General features: G+C 43.7%; 2 protein-coding genes across 2 annotated transcripts; both read left to right on the forward strand.

Annotated features, from left to right (window-relative positions):
- The first annotated feature begins 4,755 nt into the window (after nucleotides 1-4,755).
- Nucleotides 4,756-8,235, forward strand: LOC310705113 (disintegrin and metalloproteinase domain-containing protein 20-like). The gene has a single exon (XM_083499559.1). It carries the CDS (start codon nucleotides 5,265-5,267, stop codon nucleotides 7,485-7,487), a length of 2,223 nt encoding a protein of 740 aa, XP_083355685.1. The 5' UTR covers nucleotides 4,756-5,264; the 3' UTR covers nucleotides 7,488-8,235.
- Nucleotides 8,236-10,936: 2,701 nt separating this feature from the next.
- Nucleotides 10,937-21,087, forward strand: LOC310705395 (disintegrin and metalloproteinase domain-containing protein 20-like). The gene is made up of 2 exons (XM_083500096.1): nucleotides 10,937-13,632; nucleotides 20,856-21,087. The coding sequence occupies exons 1-2, from the start codon at nucleotides 11,531-11,533 to the stop codon at nucleotides 20,923-20,925; spliced, it is 2,172 nt and encodes a 723-aa protein (XP_083356222.1). The 5' UTR covers nucleotides 10,937-11,530; the 3' UTR covers nucleotides 20,926-21,087.
- Nucleotides 21,088-21,276: the final 189 nt, after the last annotated feature.

A 21,276-nucleotide genomic window follows, 5' to 3' on the forward strand; every position in this document is an offset into this window, starting at 1 on the left:
CTTCTGGGTCATGTGGCCAGCATGACTAAGCCGCTTCTGGTGAACCAGAGCAGCACACGGAAACGCCGTTTACCTTCCCGCTGGAGTGGTACCTATTTATCTACTTGCACTTTGACATGCTTTCGAACTGCTAGGTTGGCAGGAGCAGGGACAGAGCAACAGGAGCTCACCCCATCATGGGGATTTGAACCACCGACCTTCTGATCAGCAAGTCCTAGGCTCTGTGGTTTAACCCACAGTGCCACCCGCGTTCCTGGAAAAGCTTTACTTGCACATTTTAAACATATGTTTATTTTTGTACATCGTGCAGGAGCCATACATTAAGGAAAGTTTCCAATCCTAGACAAGTTGAACATTTCCTTCTGCAAAACTCAGGTTGTTTTTTTTTTAAAAAAACCTGTTGGAGAAGAAAACTGAATGCAAAACACATATATTCCATGCTTGTCTTCTGGTTCCATCATTTCTTACTGAAGCTGCCTTCTGTGACTATCTTAAGGTGTGCAGGCTTCAGAGATCAGAAATAATGTAAGATAAGAATTATTTCTGCCAGAAGTTCTTCCTTAAAGAAATAGGAGCCCCATGAGAGTGCACCATGGACGATTTAATTTATTTTTGGCAGCATATACATATTTAGGTCTGATTCAAATAACCAGCTCGGGGACTTCTTTTGAGATGGACTCTTAAAATACTGTCCCTAGGCCAGGAATTAGGAATGGTCTTATTAATTTCTTGTCCATTGTAACAATTTTTGTCAACCTCGGTTGTGTGTGGTTGAACAATTCACTAGTGAATTCAGATACTGATTTAATGTGGCATGGCCAGCAATCTCCCCCTTCCGAGCTTTTGTTGTGTGAAGCCTTCTGCATACAATGCTCTCCTGTGTGTCTGTGTAGGCGTCCTCTGCAGTATGGGGCTTGGTGAGAGAGACTCCCACATGTGGGCAGGGGCAGTGGGGACAAGAGAAGCTTTGGCAGGGAATTGAAATGCATCAGGCATACCCAACTTCAAGTAGGCTGAGATCTTATATGGTTTTAGCAGAAATGTAATAAAGAATTAAGTAAAAGCTGATTGGTAATGGGCCAAAATGAAAAAAATTAAGGTTAGACTGGTAAGATAAATTATAGAACCAAAATTGAGAAAGATGGAAAGAATTTGCTGAAATAGTTAATTGAACTAGAATACAGAAAAGGGAGGTGTGAGGAGGTCGATGAAACAAGTAAATGAAAGGCAAAGATATGGAATATTGGATGTGTGTTTTAGTGTTTCTGTTTCTTTTTGTTGTGTTGTTGTATTGTTTTTTGTGTTTTTCTTTTTATGTATTATGGTGTGTGTTTTGTAAAAAAATTTATTGTTTTCCTTTTTTCTTCTTTCTGTAATTTTTAAACTTCTAATAAATATCATTAAAAAAAACCCCAAGTAGGCTGAGATCTACTATCCAGCATTAAAAACTGGCAGTGATCTACCACACTATCCCACTGTCATTAGGTGCAAGGGGTAAGGTGTTGGTGGCCAGGAAAAACCCCTTTCTTTCCTTAGCACAGATCCACGGTCGATTTCTTTTTTATAATTTTTATTAATTTTAACATGTAAATTATAAAATGAACCACAAACTTATCACATATACAATCTTTTTAGACTTCCATCTGCACCTCTGATGATCCACCGTTTTGTCCACTTCTTATGCATTTCTTAACTTTATATTGCCTTTAAATCTTTTAACAAATCATCCTTCCCCTTATACATTTTTGCAATAATTCCAATAATACTCCTCACAAAACTTCTTGCAAACCTACGAACACCGTCTGGTCTTCACAAATACTTTTCAAATAGTCTGTAAATTTACTCCAGTCTTCTGTGAATTTCTGGTCCCACTGGTTTTGAATCCTTCCTGTTAATTTATCTAGTTCTGCGTAGTCCATTAACTTCATCCTCCAAGGTCCACGTTCGATTCCATCGCCTTTTTCCATGTATTGCCCAAAGGGAGGTAACAGCTGATCAAACCACAGGTCACTCTGTATGGAGGAGGAAAGAAAAGTGCCCTCCTTTTATCCAGCCTCACCCCGAATGTGCAACATCGGCAGCCCCACACCCCACTTCCCTTTGCTCCCGAGGGGGACTGCTGCACCCTCTGCCCGCCACACGAGCACGGCCCTGCAGCACCCAGCAAGGGCTGCCCAGCCGAGGACGGCAAAAGCGGAGGCACAACTCTCTCCCTCCTGCAGCCGCCTCGCAAACCCCATTCAGCCTTCTGGTGTGTGCTGTGGACCTCATGGGACTGTGGAAGTGGAGGCACAGTTCCCTCCCTCCCGCAGCCAAACCCTGGCTGCGAGGGAGGAGCAAAGGCTGCCTGGCCATAGTGTGACTGATGGAAATCCATCCATCTACCTGTCGATCATGATTGACACGTTGGACATCTCTGCCCTAGTATATTCAGTCAGTCAGTTTTATTGCACATAGCCAAAGGCTGCCACAGTGTACACAGAATCATTCAACAATTAAAAGAAAATATACTGGATTGATACAACAAACTTAAAAACATTTATATTATCTACTCTAAACAGAGCTATACAAGTACCTTATTATACAAGTTAAGACATTAAACAATAAAATTTATAAGCTAAAATTATCACATGGCCACTAATATATTAAAAAATAATGTTAATTAATACAATGTGCAATTATATTCGGAGTTTGGTGATAAAGATAGAATATAGCTTGATGTAGATAGGGTCAAATAAATTCATGCCCTAGTATATTAAATTTGCAGCAACAATCCCTCAGGGGTGGGGTGAAGTGCAGCTTGATATGCACCTCATGCAAATACAAACAATGGCTTAGTGCAAGCGCTGGAGGACCTCACCAGAGAGAAGATTGCAGCCACTTTGCCTCTCCTCTGGCTCTGCTGCTGTTGAGAGCCAAGCCATGGTTTGGCTTGGTTCACAGCAGCATAGCAACAGCAGGACTGGAGGAGGAGGAGGAGAAAAGCAGTTGCAATATCTCACCAGAGAACCCACATGCTGATGCTTCTGCACTAAGCCATGGATTGCTTTAGCATGACATATGAATCACGTGTGTAGAGCTACCAACAATGGATTTGCCAGAAATCTAGCTACCTCCAGAATTAGTGATCCCATGTGAAACTGGGGGGGGGGGGGACAACTTCTCCTGTACTCCTTAAATGGTGCCCTTACACCTGTCTTCTACTGTAGGGTTCAAAAACTAAAGAACAGACATGAAATGTGTTGGCCTGTCAGGAAAGAGAGAACCAAAGAAAAATAATAATTGTCCTCTCACTTCATAAAGGTTCTGAGCCTGGCTCCTACCATTAGAAAAGATTACAGTATCCCAGGGTACGTTGATTTTCAGACCCCCTTTTTTCTCTGGCAGCAATACTGCAGCAAAGCAAAGCCTCCTAGCTAATCTTTTCCATCAAAGGAAAACACTTTAGAGCCACAGATAGTGACTTGTTTTTTCCTACCTCCAAGAAGGACTTACATCACAACGTAAAGCAACACCTTCCTCTTATCTCTGCAACTTTGCTACCCAACTGATAAAAAACTATGACATGCATTTAAGAGAGCACATCTCTAGTTAAGAGGATGTTGAACCACTGGAATAACATTATAAATCACTTCACCTCTTTAGAGCAAAAAAAAGTTTAAATAGTTGACAGAAATAAAATGGTAACAGCTAGACAGGGTGGAAAATGCCATATTCTAATGTAGTCTGAAGAGTAGGCAGAGGTCGAATAAAGAAGGATGTGTGGTTTCTGTTTACTCTGTATATAGGTAAATTGCATTTTGCTGTGAATGAAGAATTGCTATCTTGTCTGCTGGTTTAATAAAGAGGAAAGTCTGGTACCCTGGAGTTGCCATTCTATTGGCTAAGCTCTTGTACTGGCAGGGAATGTTTGTGAATGTTCTGAGTTGAATGGAAGGTTGAAAAGCACAGCCTGTCTTTGAGGGAAGTGGCAGGTTGCTTTTGATGGGGGAATTCAAGGAACTTAGGTATGGTAGCTAGGTGCTATGGGCTGTATGCACGAAGAAGGGGTGTACCTAGGGGTTGACCAAGGTGGCCCCCACTGGAGACACAGGCCTGGTGTGTGTGTGCAATAATTGTGCTTCTGCTGCATCACCCTGGACTGGCTCCTGGATGGAAGGGGTTTTTCTGGGGTGGTATAGGCCACCCAGCAACACCCCTTGGCTGGCAAGCAGTGTGGTGAGACTGTGAGCCAGAGGTGCACACAGCCCCACCACCCACCTACCAGGTAAGGCACTCCACTTTCTTGAAATGGAGGGAGAAGGTTGGGGGGAGTTTTGTGTCCTGCAGCAGCTGCCAGAATGAACCAAGTCAAACTGGAAAGTGGGACAGAACTGAGGTGATGGTGGTGAATTTGTGTGGGGGTGGGAAGAGCAGGGGAAGTCCAGTACCTGACAGAACAACTATGGCGCTGGAAAGTGAAGAGACCTGGGTGCCCATTGTGTGCCACTGAGGTGCTTCATTTGGGAAAGAAACTGTGGGAGATTTGGAACTCAAGGCCGGGAGCAGGAACTCATGGAAGCTCCCGTTGAGGAAGGCTGCAGCTTGGTGTGCAAAAAAGGAAGATGCTAAGGGGATTGGGAGGGATTAGAGGGGTCAATCACTATTTTGGGTGGTTTTGACTGAGCTGGTGGCCAACACTCCATGCTGGCTTCCCTCCTCTGAAGGAGGTGGACGAGTGGAAACTATGGACGGAAGAAGCACTTTGCTCACCTGGGCTTCTTCAACTGGCCAAGTGAAGAGGAGCTTTTGCCTCAGAGCTGATAAGGAACTCAGCAATGCAAAGACGATTGTTCTATCACCAGTTATTTTTATGTTTTGCATACATTTAAACACTAGTTGAATTGTCACAGAAAGTACTTTTTGTATTCCATACCTGACAACTGAAGATTATAACCCATCCAATGTATGAAGTGGGTTCATGCCCACTGACTGATGCTGAAATAGAACTTGTTAGTCCATGGGATGCTATAAGACTCTCTCTCTTTTTTGCTCTTCTTCACGCAACCCTCTCAGGCAGAAACTTCTTAGGAATGTTTTCTTCCCTGCTCTTCCTCTGCCATTCTGTTCCATCTTTGATCCTCCAAGCTCCGCCCACATTCCACAGACGGAGCACACTGGCAGTTGCTTGGCAACATATCTTCCTCCTCTTCTAATTCACATATAGCCTACTTCCCATCTATCTACTAACCTGGTAACAACTGTTTGGAGCTTCCCTTTCAAGGATGAGATGCCAGAGGTGGTGCTTCAAGAGATTCTTTCCTCTTTCTGGCAAAATGAGTGGCAGCCTGGCATGGCTGCTCATTATGTTCTTGAGGAATCTCCTGATTGAGACTGGTGGCCAGACACCACCTCAGGGCTTTAGGTATGCCTCTTATGAGGTGACCATCCCAAGGAAACTGAGCTTCAGGTATGGACTACAGGAAACCCTGGATGTCAGCTACCTGCTGCAGGTTGAGGGGAAGGGCCAGGTGGTGTATCTCAAGCAGAAGAAGGGCATTGTTCCTAAACACTTCCCCATCTTCACGTACAATAAGGAAGGGGACCTCCTGAGTGACTATCATTACATCAGGGATGATTGTTTCTACAGTGGCTTCATACAGGACAAGCCTCTCTCTTCAGTCACTCTCAGCACTTGCTCAGAGGGACTCAGGGGCCTGTTACAACTTAAGAATGAGACATATCAAATTGAACCTGTCCAGCCATCTGCTACCTTTCAGCATGTGGTGTATCGACTGGAAACAGTGGACGGTGCCATGCACATGAGGTGTGGGTTGACGGAGGAAGAGCAAGAGCGTCAAGAGGCCATGATCCAGGAGGCAGAGCATGTGGCTGTCAAAAGTGCTCCAGCAGGACTCTGGTGGCCACACAAGAGACATGCAGAAGTGGCATTTGTGGTGGAGCATGAACGATATGTTAAGTTTAATAAAAATGAAACTGATATTGCTATGAAACTTCTTGAGACCATCCATATGGTAAATTCATTTTTTGAGCCATTTTTAGTTGAAGTGTCTATAGCAGGACTGGAGATATGGTCAGAAAAGAACCTCATAGATGTTGATGGTAGAATAGGTGCCACACTTAAAGCTTTTAGTATATGGAGCCGTAACACTCTACTTAACCATCTAAAGAATGATGCTGCTCACTTAATTGTATACAGGTCGTATGGAAGTACTATTGGACTAGCATATGTAGGACAAATTTGTAGTAAATATTGGGCCACTGCTCTTGAAGTATCAATATATTTCAATTTGTTTGATTTTTCTGTGCTATTTGCCCATGAATTTGGACATAATCTTGGCATGCCCCATGATAGTTCGGACTGTAATTGTGATCGACGTGCCTGCATTATGTCTGCTTGGCACTCACGGACTGATAAGTTTAGCAACTGCAGTTACCATAGGTATTTCAATCGAAAGGACTCACCTTGTTTGTTGATTCCACCAGACCCTGATCAAATCTATAACCTCGAATACTGTGGGAACAAAGTAGTAGAAAAAGGAGAGCAATGTGACTGTGGTACAACTGAACAGTGTCGATTGGATTATTGTTGCAGGCCAGATTGCACGTTGCGTCCATGTGCCAATTGTTCTTCTGGATTGTGCTGTGACAGGTGCAAGTACCGTCCCCCTGGATCCATTTGCAGAAAGAGTATTAGTATGTGTGATCTTCCTGAATTTTGCACTGGAACTTCAGACCAATGTCCAGAAGACGTTTATGTACAAGATGGTGCCCCTTGTGGTGATGGAGTCTATTGCTATCATGGTCGTTGTAGTACTCCGAATGGGCAGTGTGAAAAGATATTTGGCAAGAAAACCGTACGAGCTTCAGAGGATTGTTTCAGAGGACTGAATGTTCGAGGTGATCGCTTTGGCAATTGTGGCCTTGAACATGGTATTTTAAAGAAATGCAATGCTGAAAATATTCTATGTGGCCGAATGCAGTGTAGTAATATCCATAGTGTACCGACCTTGGAGGAACACCAAACCATCATTCAAACCACCATTGGCAAAAGTAACTGCTGGGCTACAGACTACCACAGTGGAATGGAGGTAGCTGATCTTGGAGCAGTGGAAGACGGTACACCTTGTGGCACTGGCATGCTGTGTATTAGTAGGGAATGCAAGAACGTGTCCCTCTTGCAGTATGATTGTAATGTCACAAAGTGCCATAACAGGGGAATATGCAACAACCACAAACACTGCCATTGTTCTTATGGTTGGGCCCCTCCTGACTGTCTAAAGGAAGGATATGGGGGCAGCATTGACAGTGGGCCAATTTCAAAAAACTGGAATGGTGTGATTGGAGGTAATATTGTAGGAAGTGTATTAGTCCTTTCCACGGTGACTGCTGCTGTTGGCATGGGTGTGTATTACAGGTTTGTGCTAAGCAACAGTGTTAGAAGAATGAGTTTAAGAATCTCTCCCTCAGAATCAACAGAGGAATGAAAACCACACTAGATCACAGAAGCGACCAATGCAGAAATTTTCAAAAGGGTATGATTGGTATAATGAGCACTATTACATAACATATATTCGCCTCTGTAAGCATTGGTTCAGTTCATCTGAAAGGGAAATATTCACATATGAAAATATTTGCCTATACTTTCACTTTCTGTTGAGAGCCTCTTTGTTGTTCAAGACAGAAGTCCTATCCTATGTTGAGTGGGTGAAATCTGTCCAGTGGAATGGAATGTTATCATACAGGAGCATTACCATGCTAAAGAAATGCATGGAAGCAGTGCTGGTATTTTGAATATCTCAGATTTTCTCTCAAAGTAACCTTGGTTGTACAGGGATAGAATCTCAACCCAATCCTCTCAAGCCATTGAAATGCAATATTTGTACGTTTGTGAAGTGAATCCATGTCTGTCTAGAAAGCCATTGCAAACGTTATACTGATAACTGTGTTGGCAGAAATGTTAATGTTGAAATGAGACAATATATTAAAAATATTATAAAACCACCAGGACATAATATTTCAAAAAGCTATGATGGAAATAATGCTGAATGTTATGTAAAATATTTGAGGGTGCAATCTTTTTATTAAAGTTTTCTGTTTAGCAGCTTGTTGATAAAAAATTGTCACACAGGGTAATCTTTGGTTTATCCACAAACCACTTTTGCTGCAGCTGATTCCCAGGAAGACTGTGGGATAGAGAAACAGCAAGCTTTTTCAGTTCTGCTTATAATACAATTTGCAGAGAAGAATTCAAGAAGCACCTAATGCCTAACGTTGCCCTGAGTGAAGTTCCACCCCCCTTCTCCGTTACTTTCCTGTTCATCTGACTTCTCCTCCTGCCTCTGACTGTGACTGGTATGAGACAGTTGCCTCTGAGCTCTCTGTTTGACTATTCTCAGCGAATGCCTGGTTTGGGGAGAGAGAACGGGTTCTGGGATACTCTCCAGTGACATCATCTCATTCAACTGCTGCTCAGCCTCCTCCTGCTGAATGCTATCCATGTTCGCCTCCTCCTCCTCTCCCATTTCCCCCCAACTCCCCCCCCCCAACTTCCTTCCCCTCATCTCCCTTACAGGTATGCTCTGTGCCAAACCACTCCTGGAGGTCTATGCTACCTGACCGTTCCTTCTCTCTAGTCAAAGCCTGCAGCGGTGGTCTCCACCATTCTTCCTCCTCTGCCCTGTCCATGACACCACTGGGAAGAAATGGGGGAGTGAAGATCTACATCACAAACAAGGTGGGGAAATCAAATCAGCCTTACCTGGGTGGTTGCCTCACCTTGCCCCATAGGTGGGTTGGCCCTGTTCAGAGACATACTGGCTCCAACATTGGACGTCATACAGAGCCAGTGTGGTGTAGTGGTTTAAGAGCGGTGGACTCTTCCCAACTCCTCCACATGCAGCTGTTGGGTGACCTTGGGCTAGTCACACTTCTCTGAAGTCTCTCAGCCTCACTCACCTCACAGCATGTTTGTTGTTGGGGAGGAAGGGAAAGGAGATTGTTAGCCGCTTTGAGACTCCTTAAGAGGAGTGAAAGGCGGCATACAAGTCCAAACTCTTCTTCTTCTCTTCTTCTATTGTAGCTAGTAAATGTTAATATCCTTATGTGCTACGAATTTGTCTAAATCTCTAAAAAGCAACCAAAGCTGGTGACCATCACTGTACCTTTTGAGAACAAATTCTATAGTTTAAGTATGCACTATGTAAATGGTTCTGTCTGTCATGAATCTTCCATCCTTCTGCTTCGATGAATGTCTTCATGTTCTAGCCTTGTTTCTCCATAGAATCATGGGCTGGAAGGGTCTCAAGGTTCATCTAGTCCAACCCCTTGCAATGCAGGGATCTCAGCTAAAGCGTCCATGACAGAGGGTCATCCAACCTCTGCTTAAAAACCTCCAAGGAAGGAAAGTCCACCACCTCCCGAGGGAGACTGTTGCATACTCCTCTATCATATTCTCTCTTGCATGCCTGTCTTTCTCACACCATCAGCAACTCACACCGAGCAGTGCTGATCATGTGGGAAAGACCAGGAAAATTGGCTCCATGCTCATGGCAACTGCCATGGGTGCCAGTGAAGTAAAATCTGGCTTCAAAGGAGATATGAGCTTCATAAATCCCTTCAGCTGTCCTGAATCTTCCATCCTTCAGCTTCACTGAATGTCTTCATGTTCTAGTCTTGTTTCTCCATAGAATCATGGAGATATGAGATTTATAAAACCCTTGAGCTGGAGTCATACTCAGTGTAGACCTTTTGCAATTTATGCCCATTGCTTTCCTTCGACTCTGAATTTCACTTAGTTGCCTACAATGCCCAGCTTACCCATGATCCCCTGGGCTTTTGCACCCTGGCATACTGTTGTCCAGGATGATTCCTGCCTTGTAATGTATATAAGAAAACCAAACTATTCCATAAAGAAGCTTAGCCTTAAAAACAACAACAACAACCTTGGTTATTCTTACTTTGTTTGCCAGTTTCCCCACTAGCACAATATTCCATATTTTGTTATACCAGTAGGCTGTCATCCCCCCCCCCCCACCATCATGTAATGGTCAGTCTGGCTGATTCTAATAAGTAGCAAATTAGAGTGTTGCTTTTTAGATCTTTGTAGCTTTGGGGAGAAAAATTCCACTAGCTGAAGATCCAGCTCTATGTGCTGATTAGTTCTATCTTTCAATAAGATCTTCTGATTTTGGGGGAAGTTTTCAGAAAATTTTCAAGTTAATCTGAAGTGAGCTCAGAATAACTTGCCTATCTCTAATTGAAGCATTCAGACACAACACAACTGTGAGGGAGAATATTATGGGAAACCAGCTTTCACCCAGGTCAAAAGGTAGCCCTTATTTGCCCTCTGAGCTTATACAGGGTTTACAAATCCCCCTGTATTTAACTCCCAATACACGTAAAACACCAGTGCATATAAATGCAAAATATTTTTTGCACCTCACAGATTAAATATTTTATAAATCTTATACTGGAAAACCAAGTAAAGAGTATTCTAGATTATCTCAAATTCTCAGAGCAGATTTTGAAATAAATTGGGGTATTCCTCAAAATGAACTATATTTAGGGAAGCCAAAACACTTTTGGATAAAACTAGAGGGTAAGATGCACTCTGATAATGCTAGATCCCCTTTCTAAAATGTTTCACATGCCCCTAAGAGTACCTTACTTATTTAAGGATGGGAAGATCAATAGTTCAGGGGTGTACACCATATATTGTATGCAGAAGATCCAGAATGAATCTCTTGTTGTATCTCCAGTCAAAAGGGGCGCATGGAATCTCCCACTGAGGGAGGATGCAGTTTGGTGTGCAAAAAAGGAAGATGCTAAGGGGATTGGGAGGGATTAGAGGGGCCATTCACTCATCCAGATGGTTTTGACTGAGGTGGCGGCCAGCACTCCCTGCTGGCTTCCCTTCTCTGAAGGAGGTGGACGAGTAAAAACTGTGGCTAGAAGAAGCACATTGCTCACCTGGGCTTCTTCACCTGGCCAAGTGAAGAGGAGGTTCTGCCTCAGAGCTGAAAAGGAACTCAGCAATGCAAGGTGATTGTTCTATCACCAGTTATTTTTATGTTTTGCATACATTTAAACACTAGTTGAATTGTCACAGAAAGTACTTTTAATGTTCCATACCTGACAACTGAGGATTATGACCCATCCAATGTATGAAGTGAGCTCATGTCCACTGACTGATGCTGAAATAGAACTTGTTAGTCCATGGGGTGCTATAAGACTCTCTCTCTTTTTTGCTCTTCTTCCTGCAACCCTCCCAGGCAGAAACTTCTTAGGAATGTTTTCTTCCTTGCTCTTCTTCTGCCATTCTGTTCCTTCTTTGATCCTCCAAGCTCCGCCCACATTCCACAGATGGAGCACACTGGCAGCTGCTAGGCAACATATCTTCCTCTTCTAATTCACATATAGCCTACTTCCCATCTATCTACTAACCTGGTAACAACTGTTTGGAGCTTCCCTTTCAGGGATAAGATGCCAGAGGTGGTGCTTCAAGAGATTCTTTCCTCTTTCTTGGAAAATGAGCGGCAGTCTGGCATGGCTGCTCATTATGTTCTTGAGGAATCTCCTGATTGAGACTCGTGGCCAGACACCACCTCAGGGCTTTAGGTATGCCTCTTATGAGGTGACCATCCCAAGGAAACTGAGCTTCAGGTATGGACTACAGGAAACCCTGGATGTCAGCTACCTGCTGCAGATTGAGGGGAAGGGGCAAGTGGTGCATCTCAAGCAGAAGAAGGGCATTGTTCCTAAACATTTCCCCATCTTCACGTACAATAAGGAAGGGGACCTCCTGAGTGACTATCACTACATCAGGGATGATTGCTTCTACAGTGGCTTCTTACAGGACAAGCCTCTCTCTTCAGTCACTCTCAGCACTTGCTCAGGGGGACTCAGGGGCCTGTTACAACTTAAGAATGAGACATATCAAATTGAACCTGTCCAGCCATCTGCTACCTTTCAGCATGTGGTGTATCGGCTGGAAACAGTGGGGGGTGCCATGCACATGAGGTGTGGGTTGACGGAGGAAGAGCAAAGGCGTCAAGAGGCCATCATCCAGGAGGCAGAGCATGTGGTTGTCAAAAGTGCTCCAGCAGGACTCTGGTGGCCCCACAAGAGACATGCAGAAGTGGCATTTGTGGTGGAGCATGAACGATATGTTAAGTTTAATAAAAATGAAACTGATATTGCTATGAAACTTCTTGAGACCATCCATATGGTAAATTCATTTTTTGAGCCATTTTTAGTTGAAGTGTCTATAGCAGGTCTGGAGATATGGTCAGAAAAGAACCTCATAGATGTTGATGGTGGAATAGGTGCCACACTTAAAGCTTTTAGTATATGGAGCCGTAACACTCTACTTAACCATCTAAAGAATGATGCTGCTCACTTAATTGTATACAGGTCGTATGGAAGTACTATTGGACTAGCATATGTAGGACAAATTTGTAGTAAATATTGGGCCACTGCTCTTGAAGTATCAATATATTTCAATTTGTTTGATTTTTCTGTGCTATTTGCCCATGAATTTGGGCATAATCTTGGTATGCCCCATGATAGTTCGGACTGTAAATGTGATCGACGTGCCTGCATTATGGCCGCTTGGCACTCACGGACTGATAAGTTTAGCAACTGCAGTTACCATAGGTATTTCAATCGAAAGGACTCATCTTGCTTGTTGATTCCACCAGACCCTGATCAAATCTATAACCTCGAATACTGTGGGAACAAAGTAGTGGAAAAAGGAGAGCAATGTGACTGTGGTTCAGCTGCACAGTGTCAATCAGATCAGTGTTGCAGGCCAGATTGCACGTTGCGTCCATGTGCCAATTGTTCTTCTGGACTGTGCTGTGCCATGTGCAAGTACCGTCCCCCTGGATCCATTTGCAGAAAGAGTATTGGCATCTGTGACCTGCCTGAGTTTTGCACTGGTACTTCAGATCAGTGTCCAGAAGACGTTTATGTACAAGATGGTGCCCCTTGCGGTGATGGAGTCTATTGCTATCATGGTCGTTGTAGTACTCCGAATGGGCAGTGTGAAAAGATATTTGGCAAGAAAACCGTACGAGCTTCAGAGGATTGTTTCAGAGGACTGAATGCTCGAGGTGATCGCTTTGGCAACTGTGGCCTTGAACATGGTATATTTAAGAAATGCAATGCTGAAAATATTCTATGTGGCCGAATGCAGTGTAGTAACATCCATAGTGTACCTACCTTGGAGGAACACCAAACCATCATTCAAACCACCATTGGCAAAAGTAACTGCTGGGCTACAGACTACCACAGTGGAATGGAGATAGCTGATCTTGGAGCAGTGGAAGACGGTACACCTTGTGGCACTGGCATGCTGTGTATTAGTAGGGAATGCAAGAACGTGTCCCTCTTGCAGTATGATTGTAATGCCACAAAGTGCCATAACAGGGGAATATGCAACAACCACAAACACTGCCATTGTTCTTATGGTTGGGCCCCTCCTGACTGTCTAAAGAAAGGATATGGGGGCAGCATTGACAGTGGGCCAATTTCAAAAAACTGGAATGGTGTCATTGTAGGTAGTATTGTAGGAAGTGTGTTAGTCCTTTCCACAGTGACTGCTGCTGTTGGCATGGGTGTGTATTACAGGTTTGTGCTAAGCAACACTGTTAGAAGAAAGAGTTCAAGAATCTCTCCATCATAATGAGCAGAGGAATGAAAACCACTCTAGATCACAGTAGTGAACAATGCAGAAAGTTTCAAAAGGGTATGATGGATATAATGAGCACTATTATATAACATATATTTGACTCTGTAAGCATTGGTTCAGTTCATCTCAAAGGGAAATATTCACATGGAAATCTTTGTTTATACTTTCACAGTATTTTGAGAGTCTCTTTGTTGTTCAAGACAGAAGTCCTATCCTATGTAAATGGGTGAAATCTGTCCAGTGGAATGGAATGTTATCATATAGGAGCATACCATGTTAAAGAAATGCATGGAAGCAGTGCTGGTATTTTGAATATCTCAGGTTTTCTCTCAAAGTAACCTTGGGTGTACACAGAAAGAATCATAACCCAATCCTCTCAAGCCATTGAAATGCAATATTTGTACGTTTGTGGAGTGAATTCACATCTGTCTAGAAAGCCATTGCAAACGTTATACCAATAACTGTGTTGGCAGAAATGTTAATGTTGAAATGAGACAATATATTAAAAATATTATAAAACCAACAACACATAATATTTCAAATAGCTATGATGGAAATAATGGTGGATATTTTGTAACATATTTGAGGGTGCAATTTTTTTCAATAAAGTTTTTTGTTTTAACAGTTTGTTGATAAAATGTGTCACACAGCGTAATCTTTGGTTTATCCACAAACTATTTTTTGGGAAAAACCTTTTCAGATATTTTGAGACCATCTCTGTACTTTAACGTGGAATATACCAAATCCCCCCCCCCCCGGCATGGAATAAGGGATGGGTGAAGAGCCACATCAGGGACAAGCAGGGAATGAAGTTAGGGTACAGTCGGCAGCTGTGGTCGATTCCCAAGAAGGCTGTGAGATAGAGAAACAGCAAGCCTTTTCAGTTCTGCTTATAATAGAATTTGCAGAGAAGAATTCAAGATGCACCTAATGTTGCCCTGAGTGAAGTTCCACCCCCTTTCTTCATTACTTTCCTGTTCATCTGACTTCTCCTCCTGCCTCTGACTGTGACTGGTATGAGACAGTTGCCTCTGAGGTCTCTGTTCGACTATACTCAGTGAATGCCTGGTTTGAGGGGGAGGGTATGGGTTCTGGGATACTCTCCAGCGACAGGATCTCATTGAACTGCTGCTCAGCCTCCTCCTGCTAAATCCTGTCCATGTTCTCCTCCTCCTCCTCCTCCTCTCCCCTTTTGCTCTCCTCTCCCTTACATGTATGCTCTGTGCCAAACCACTCCTGGAGGTCTATGCTACCTGCCCATTTCTCCTCTCTAGTCAAAGCCTGCAGCGGTGGTCTCCACCATTCTTCCTCCTCTGCCCTGTCCATGACACCACTGGGAAGAAATGGGAAAGTGAAGATCTACATCACAAACAAGGTGAGGAAATCAAATCAACCTTAACTGAGGTGGTTGCCTCACCTTGCCCCATAGGTGGGCTGGCCCTGTTCAGAGCCATACTGGCTCCAACACTGGACATCATACAGATGTGGTGTCGTGGTTAAGACACATAATCTGGTGAACCGGGTTCATTTCCTCGCTCCTCCACATGCAGCTGTTGGGTGGCCTTGGGCTAATCACACTTCTCTGAAGTCTCTCAGCCTGACTCACCTCACAGAGTTTTTGTTGTTGGGGAGGAAGGGAAAGGAGATGGTTAGCCACTTTGAGACTCCTTAAGGGGAGTGAAGGGACGCGGGTGGCGCTGTGGGTAAAACCTCAGCGCCTAGGGCTTGCCAATCACATGGTCGGTGGTTCAAATCCCTGCGGCGGGGTGAGCTCCTGTCTTTCGGTCCCAGCTCCTGCCCACCTAGCAGTTCGAAAGCACCCCTAAGTGCAAGTAGATAAATAGGTAGCAGTTTCTAGCGGGAAGGTAAACAGCGTTTCCATGTGCTGCGCTGGTGCCGGCTCGCCAGAGCAGCTTTGACACGCTGGCCATGTGACCCGGAAGTGTCTCCAGACAGCGCTGGCCCCCGGCCTCTTAAGTAAGATGGGTGCACAACCCTAGAGTCGGCCACGACTGGCCCGTACGGGGGGTACCTTTACCTTTAAGGGGAGTGAAAGGCGGCTTACAAGTCGAAACTCTTCTTCTTCTTCTTCTTCTTCTTCTACTACTACTACTACTACTACTACTACTACTACTTCTATTGTGTCTAGTAGATGTTAATATCCTTATGTGCCATGAATTTGTCTAATCCTCTAAAAAGCAACCAAAAGTGGCCATCACTGCACATTTGGAGAACAAATTCTATAGTTTAAGTATGCACTATGTAAATGGTTTTTTCTGTCCTGAATCCTTCAGCTTCATTGAATGTCTTCATGTTCTAGCCTTGTTTCTCCATAGAATCATGGGCTGGAAGGGACTCAAGGATCATCTAGTCCAACCCCTTGCAATGCAGGGATCTCAGCAAAAGCATCCATGACAGAGGGTCATCCAACCTCTGCTTAAAAACCTCCAAGGAAGGAATGTCCACCACCTCCCGAGGGAGACTGTTGCATACTCCTCTATCATATCCTCTCTTGCATGCCTGTCTTTCTCACACCATCAGCAACTCACACCGAGCAGTGCTGATCATGTGGGAAAGACCAGGAGAATTGGCTCCATGCTCATGGCAACTGCCATGGGTGCCAGTGAAGTAAAATCTGGCTTTAAATGAGATATGAGATTTATAAATCCCTTCAGCTGTCCTGAGTCATACTGTCGGCACATATATTTTTTCTAGAATCATGTAATGGTCAGTCTGGCTGTCTCTAATAAGTAGCTAATTAGCGCTTTGCTTTTTAGATATTTGTAGCTTTGGGGAGAAAATATTCCACTAGCTGAGCATTCAGCTCTATTGGCTGATTAGTTCTATCTTTCAATAAGATCTTCTGATTTTGGGGGAAGGTCTCAGAAAATTTTCAAGATAATCTGAAGTGAGCTCAGAATAACTTGCCTATCTCTAATTCAAGTATTCAGACACAACTGTGAGGGAGAATATTATGGGAAGCCAGCTTTCACCCAGGTCAAAAGGTAGCCATTACTTGCCCTCTGAGTTTATACAGGGTTTACAAATCCCCCTGTATTTAACTCGCATTACATGTAAAAATGGCTCAAGACTTGTGCATATAAATGCAAAATATTTTTTGCACTTCACACATTAAAGATTTTATAAATATTTTTTGCACTTCACACATTAAAGATTTTATAAATCTAATACTGGGAAACCAAGTAAACAGTATTCTAGCATATTTCTAATTAACAGAGAGCAAATTTTGAAATAAATTGGGGTTTTCCTCAAAATGAACTATTTTTAGGGAAGCCAATACACTTTTTGATAAAACTAAGAAATATCAACAACCTCAGATATGCAGATGACACAACCTTGATGACAGAAAGTGAGGAGGAATTAAAGAACCTTTTAATGAGGGTGAAAAAGGAGAGCGCAAAATACAGTATGAAGCTCAACATCAAAAAAACTAAGATCATGGCCCCTGGGCCCATCACCTCCTGGCAAATAGAAGGGGAAGAAATGGAGGCAGTGAGAGATTTTACTTTCTTGGGCTCCATGATCACTGTAGATGGTGCCAGCAGTCACGAAATTAAAGGACACCTGCTCCTTGGGAGAAAGGTGATGACAAACCTAGACAGCATCTTAAAAAGCAGAGACATCACCTTGCCAACAAAGGTCCGTATAGTTAAAGCCATGGTTTTCCCAGTAGTGTTGTATGGAAGTGAGAGCTGGACCATAAAGAAGGCTGATGGCCGAAGAATTGATGCTTTTGAATTATGGTGCTGGAGGAGACTCTTGAGAGTCCCATGGACTGCAAGAAGATCAAACCTCTCCATTCTGAAGGAAATCAGCCCTGAGTGCTCACTGGAAGGACAGATTCTGAAGCTGAGGCTCCAGTACTTTGGCCACCTCATGAGAAGAGAAGACTCCCTGGAAAAGACCCTGATGCTGGGAAAGATTGAGGGCACAAGGAGAAGGGTACGACAGAGGACGAGATGGTTGGACAGTGTTACTGAAGCTACTACCATGAGTTAGACCAAACTGTGGGAGGCAGTGGAAGACAGGAGTGCTTGGCATGCTCTGGTCCATGAGTTCACAAAGAGTCGGACACAACTAAATGACTACACAACAACAAGATGCTCTCTGGTAATGCTAGATCCCCTTTCTAAAATATTTCACATGACCCTAAGAGTTTTCATTTCCCTTACTTATTTAAGGATGGGAAGATCCATACTTCAGTGGTGTACACCATATATTGTACGCAGAAGATCCAGAATGAATCTCTTGTTGTATCTCCAGTCAAAAGGGGCGCATGGAATCTCCCATTAAGGGAGACCACAGTTTGGTGTGCAAAAAAGGAAGATGCTAAGGGGATTGGGAGGGATTAGAGGGGCCATTCACTCATCCAGGTGGTTTTGACTGAGCTGGTGGCCAGCACTCCCTGCTGGCTTCCCTTCTCTGAAGGAGGTGGACGAGTAAAAACTGTGACCGAAAGAAGCACTTTGCTCACCTGGGCTTCTTCAACTGGCCAAGTGAAGAGGAGGTTCTGCCTCAGAGCTGAAAAGGAACTCAGCAATGCAAGGTGATTGTTCTATCACCAGTTATTTTTATGTTTTGCATACATTTAAACACTAGTTGAATTGTCACAGAAAGTACTTTTAAAGTTCCATAGCTGACAACTGAGGATTATGACCCATCCAATGTATGAAGTGAGCTCATGTCCACTGACTGATGCTGAAATATAACTTTTCGGTCCATGGGGTGCTATAAGACTCTCTCCTTTTTTGCTCTTCTTCATGCAACCCTCTCAGGCAGAAACTTCTTAGGAATGTTTTCGTCCCTGCTCTTCCTCTGCCATTCTGTTCCATCTTTGATCCTCCAAGCTCCACCCACATTCCACAGACGGAGCACACTGGCAGTTGCTAGGCAACCTATCTTCCTCCTCTTCTAATTCACATATAGCCTACTTCCCATCTATCTACTAACCTGGTAACAACTTTTTGGGGCTTCCCTTTCAGGGATGAGATGCCAGAAGTGGTGCTTCAAGAGATAATTTCCTCTTTCTTGGAAAATGAGTGGCAGTCTGGCATGGCTGCTCATTATGTTCTTGAGGAATCTCCTGAGTGAGACTGGTGGCCAGACACCACCCACCTCAGGGCTTTAGGTATGCCTCTTATGAGGTGACCATCCCAAGGAAACTGAGCTTCAGGTATAGACTACAGGAAACCCAGGATGTCAGCTACCTGCTGCAGATTGAGGGGAAGGGCCAGGTGGTACATCTCAAGCAGAAGAAGGGCATTGTTCCTAAACATTTCCCCATCTTCACGTACAATAAGGAAGGGGACCTGCTGGGTGACTATCACTACATCAGGGATGATTGTTTCTACAGTGGCTTCATACAGGACAAGCCCCTCTCTTCAGTCACTATCTGCACTTGCTCAGGGGGTCTCAGGGGCCTGTTACAACTTAACAATGAGACATATCAAATTGAACCTGTCCAGCCATCTGCTACCTTTCAGCATGTGGTGTATCGGCTGGAAACAGTGGAGGGTGCCATGCACATGAGGTGTGGGTTGACAGAGGAAGAGCAAAGGCGTCAAGAGGCCATGATCCAGGAGGCAGAGCATGTGGCTGTCAAAAGTGCTCCAGCAGGACTCTGGTGGCCCCACAAGAGACATGCAGAAGTGGCATTTGTGGTGGAGCATGAACGATACGTTAAGTTTAATAAAAATGAAACTGATATTGCTCTGAAAATTCTTGAGGCCACCCATGTTATAAATTCATTTTTTGAGCCACTGTTTCTTGATGTGTCTGTAGCAGGACTGGAGATATGGACGGAAAAGAACCTCATAGATGTTGATAAAAGTATCGGAGCCACACTTAATGCTTTCAATATATGGAGACGTAACACTCTACTTAACCATCTAAAGAATGATGCTGCTCACTTAATTGTATACAGGTCGTATACAGGTGTTATTGGAATAGCATATCTAGGACAAATTTGCAGTGAGAAATTCGCTACTGGTGTTGTAGTATCAAAGAATTTCAATTTGTTTGATTTTTCTGTGCTATTTGCCCATGAATTTGGACATAATCTTGGTATGAAACATGATGATTTTGTCTGTAAATGTGACCGACGTGCCTGCATTATGTCTGCTTGGGACTCAGATGTTGATAAGTTTAGCAACTGCAGTTATTATGAGTATTTCAATCGAAGGAACTCACCTTGCTTGTTGATTCCACCAGACCCTGATCAAATGTATAACCTCGAATACTGTGGCAACAAAGTAGTGGAAAAAGGAGAGCAATGCGACTGTGGTACAACTGAGCAGTGTCGATTGGATTATTGTTGCCGGCCAGATTGCACGTTGCGTCCATGTGCCAACTGTTCTTCTGGATTGTGCTGTGATAGGTGCAAGTACCGTCCCCCTGGATCCATTTGCAGAAAGAGTATTAGTATGTGTGATCTTCCTGAATTTTGCACTGGAACTTCAGACCAGTGTCCGGAAGATGTTTATGTACAAGATGGTGCCACTTGCGGTGATGGAGTCTATTGCTATCATGGTCATTGTAGTACTCCTAATGGGCAGTGCGAAAAGATATTTGGTAAGAAAACCGTACGAGCTTCAGAGGATTGTTTCAGAGGACTGAATGCTCGAGGTGATCGCTTTGGCAACTGTGGCCTAAAACATGGTATTTTTAAGAAATGCAAAGCTGAAAATATTCTATGTGGCCGAATGCAGTGTAGTAATATTTATGTGCTACCTACCTTGGAGGAACACCAAACCATCATTCAAACCACCACTGGCAAAAGTAACTGCTGGGCTACAGACTACCACAGTGGCATGGAGGTAGCTGATCTTGGAGCAGTGGAAGACGGTACACCTTGTGGCACTGGCATGCTGTGTATTAGTAGGGAATGCAAGAACGTGTCCCTCTTGCAGTATGATTGTAATGTCACAAAGTGCCATAACAGGGGAATATGCAACAACCACAAACACTGCCATTGTTCTTATGGTTGGGCCCCTCCTGACTGTCTAAAGGAAGGATATGGGGGCAGCATTGACAGTGGGCCAATTTCAAAAAACTGGAATGGTGTCATTGTAGGTAGTATTGTAGGAAGTGTGTTAGTCCTTTCCACAGTGACTGCTGCTGTTGGCATGGGTGTGTATTACAGGTTTGTGCTAAGCAACAAGGTTAGAAGAATGAGTTTAAGAATCTCTCCATCAGAATCAACAGAGGAGTGAAAACCACTCTAGATCACAGAAGCGACCAATGCAGAAAGTTTCAAAAGGGTATGATGGGTATAATGAGCACTATTACATAACATATATTCGCCTCTGTAAGCATTGGTTCAGTTCATCTCAAAGGGAAATATTCACATATGAAAATCTTTGCCTATACTTTCACAGTATGTTGAGAGTCTCTTTGTTGTTCAGGACAGAAGTCCTATCCTATGTAAATGGGAGAAATCTGTACAGTGGAATGAAATGTTATCATACCATGCTAAAGAAATGCATGGAAGCAGTGCTGGTATCTTGGATATCTCGGATCCTCTCCCAAAGTAACCTAGGGTGTACAGGAATAGAATCACAACC

This window comes from Podarcis liolepis (genome assembly GCF_965112155.1).
Source record: "Podarcis liolepis genome assembly, chromosome: 4".
In the NCBI taxonomy this organism is placed as follows: domain Eukaryota; kingdom Metazoa; phylum Chordata; class Lepidosauria; order Squamata; family Lacertidae; genus Podarcis; species Podarcis liolepis.

Coding starts and splice junctions, on each gene's coding strand:
- LOC310705113 (XM_083499559.1), top strand. CDS start 5,265: ATGAGATGCCAGAGGTGGTGCTTCAAGAGATTCTTTCCTCTTTCTGGC.
- LOC310705395 (XM_083500096.1), top strand. CDS start 11,531: ATGAGCGGCAGTCTGGCATGGCTGCTCATTATGTTCTTGAGGAATCTC. Junction 13,633..20,855: donor GGCATGGGTGTGTATTACAG/GTTTGTGCTAAG, acceptor TGTGTATTACAG/GTTTGTGCTAAGCAACAAGG.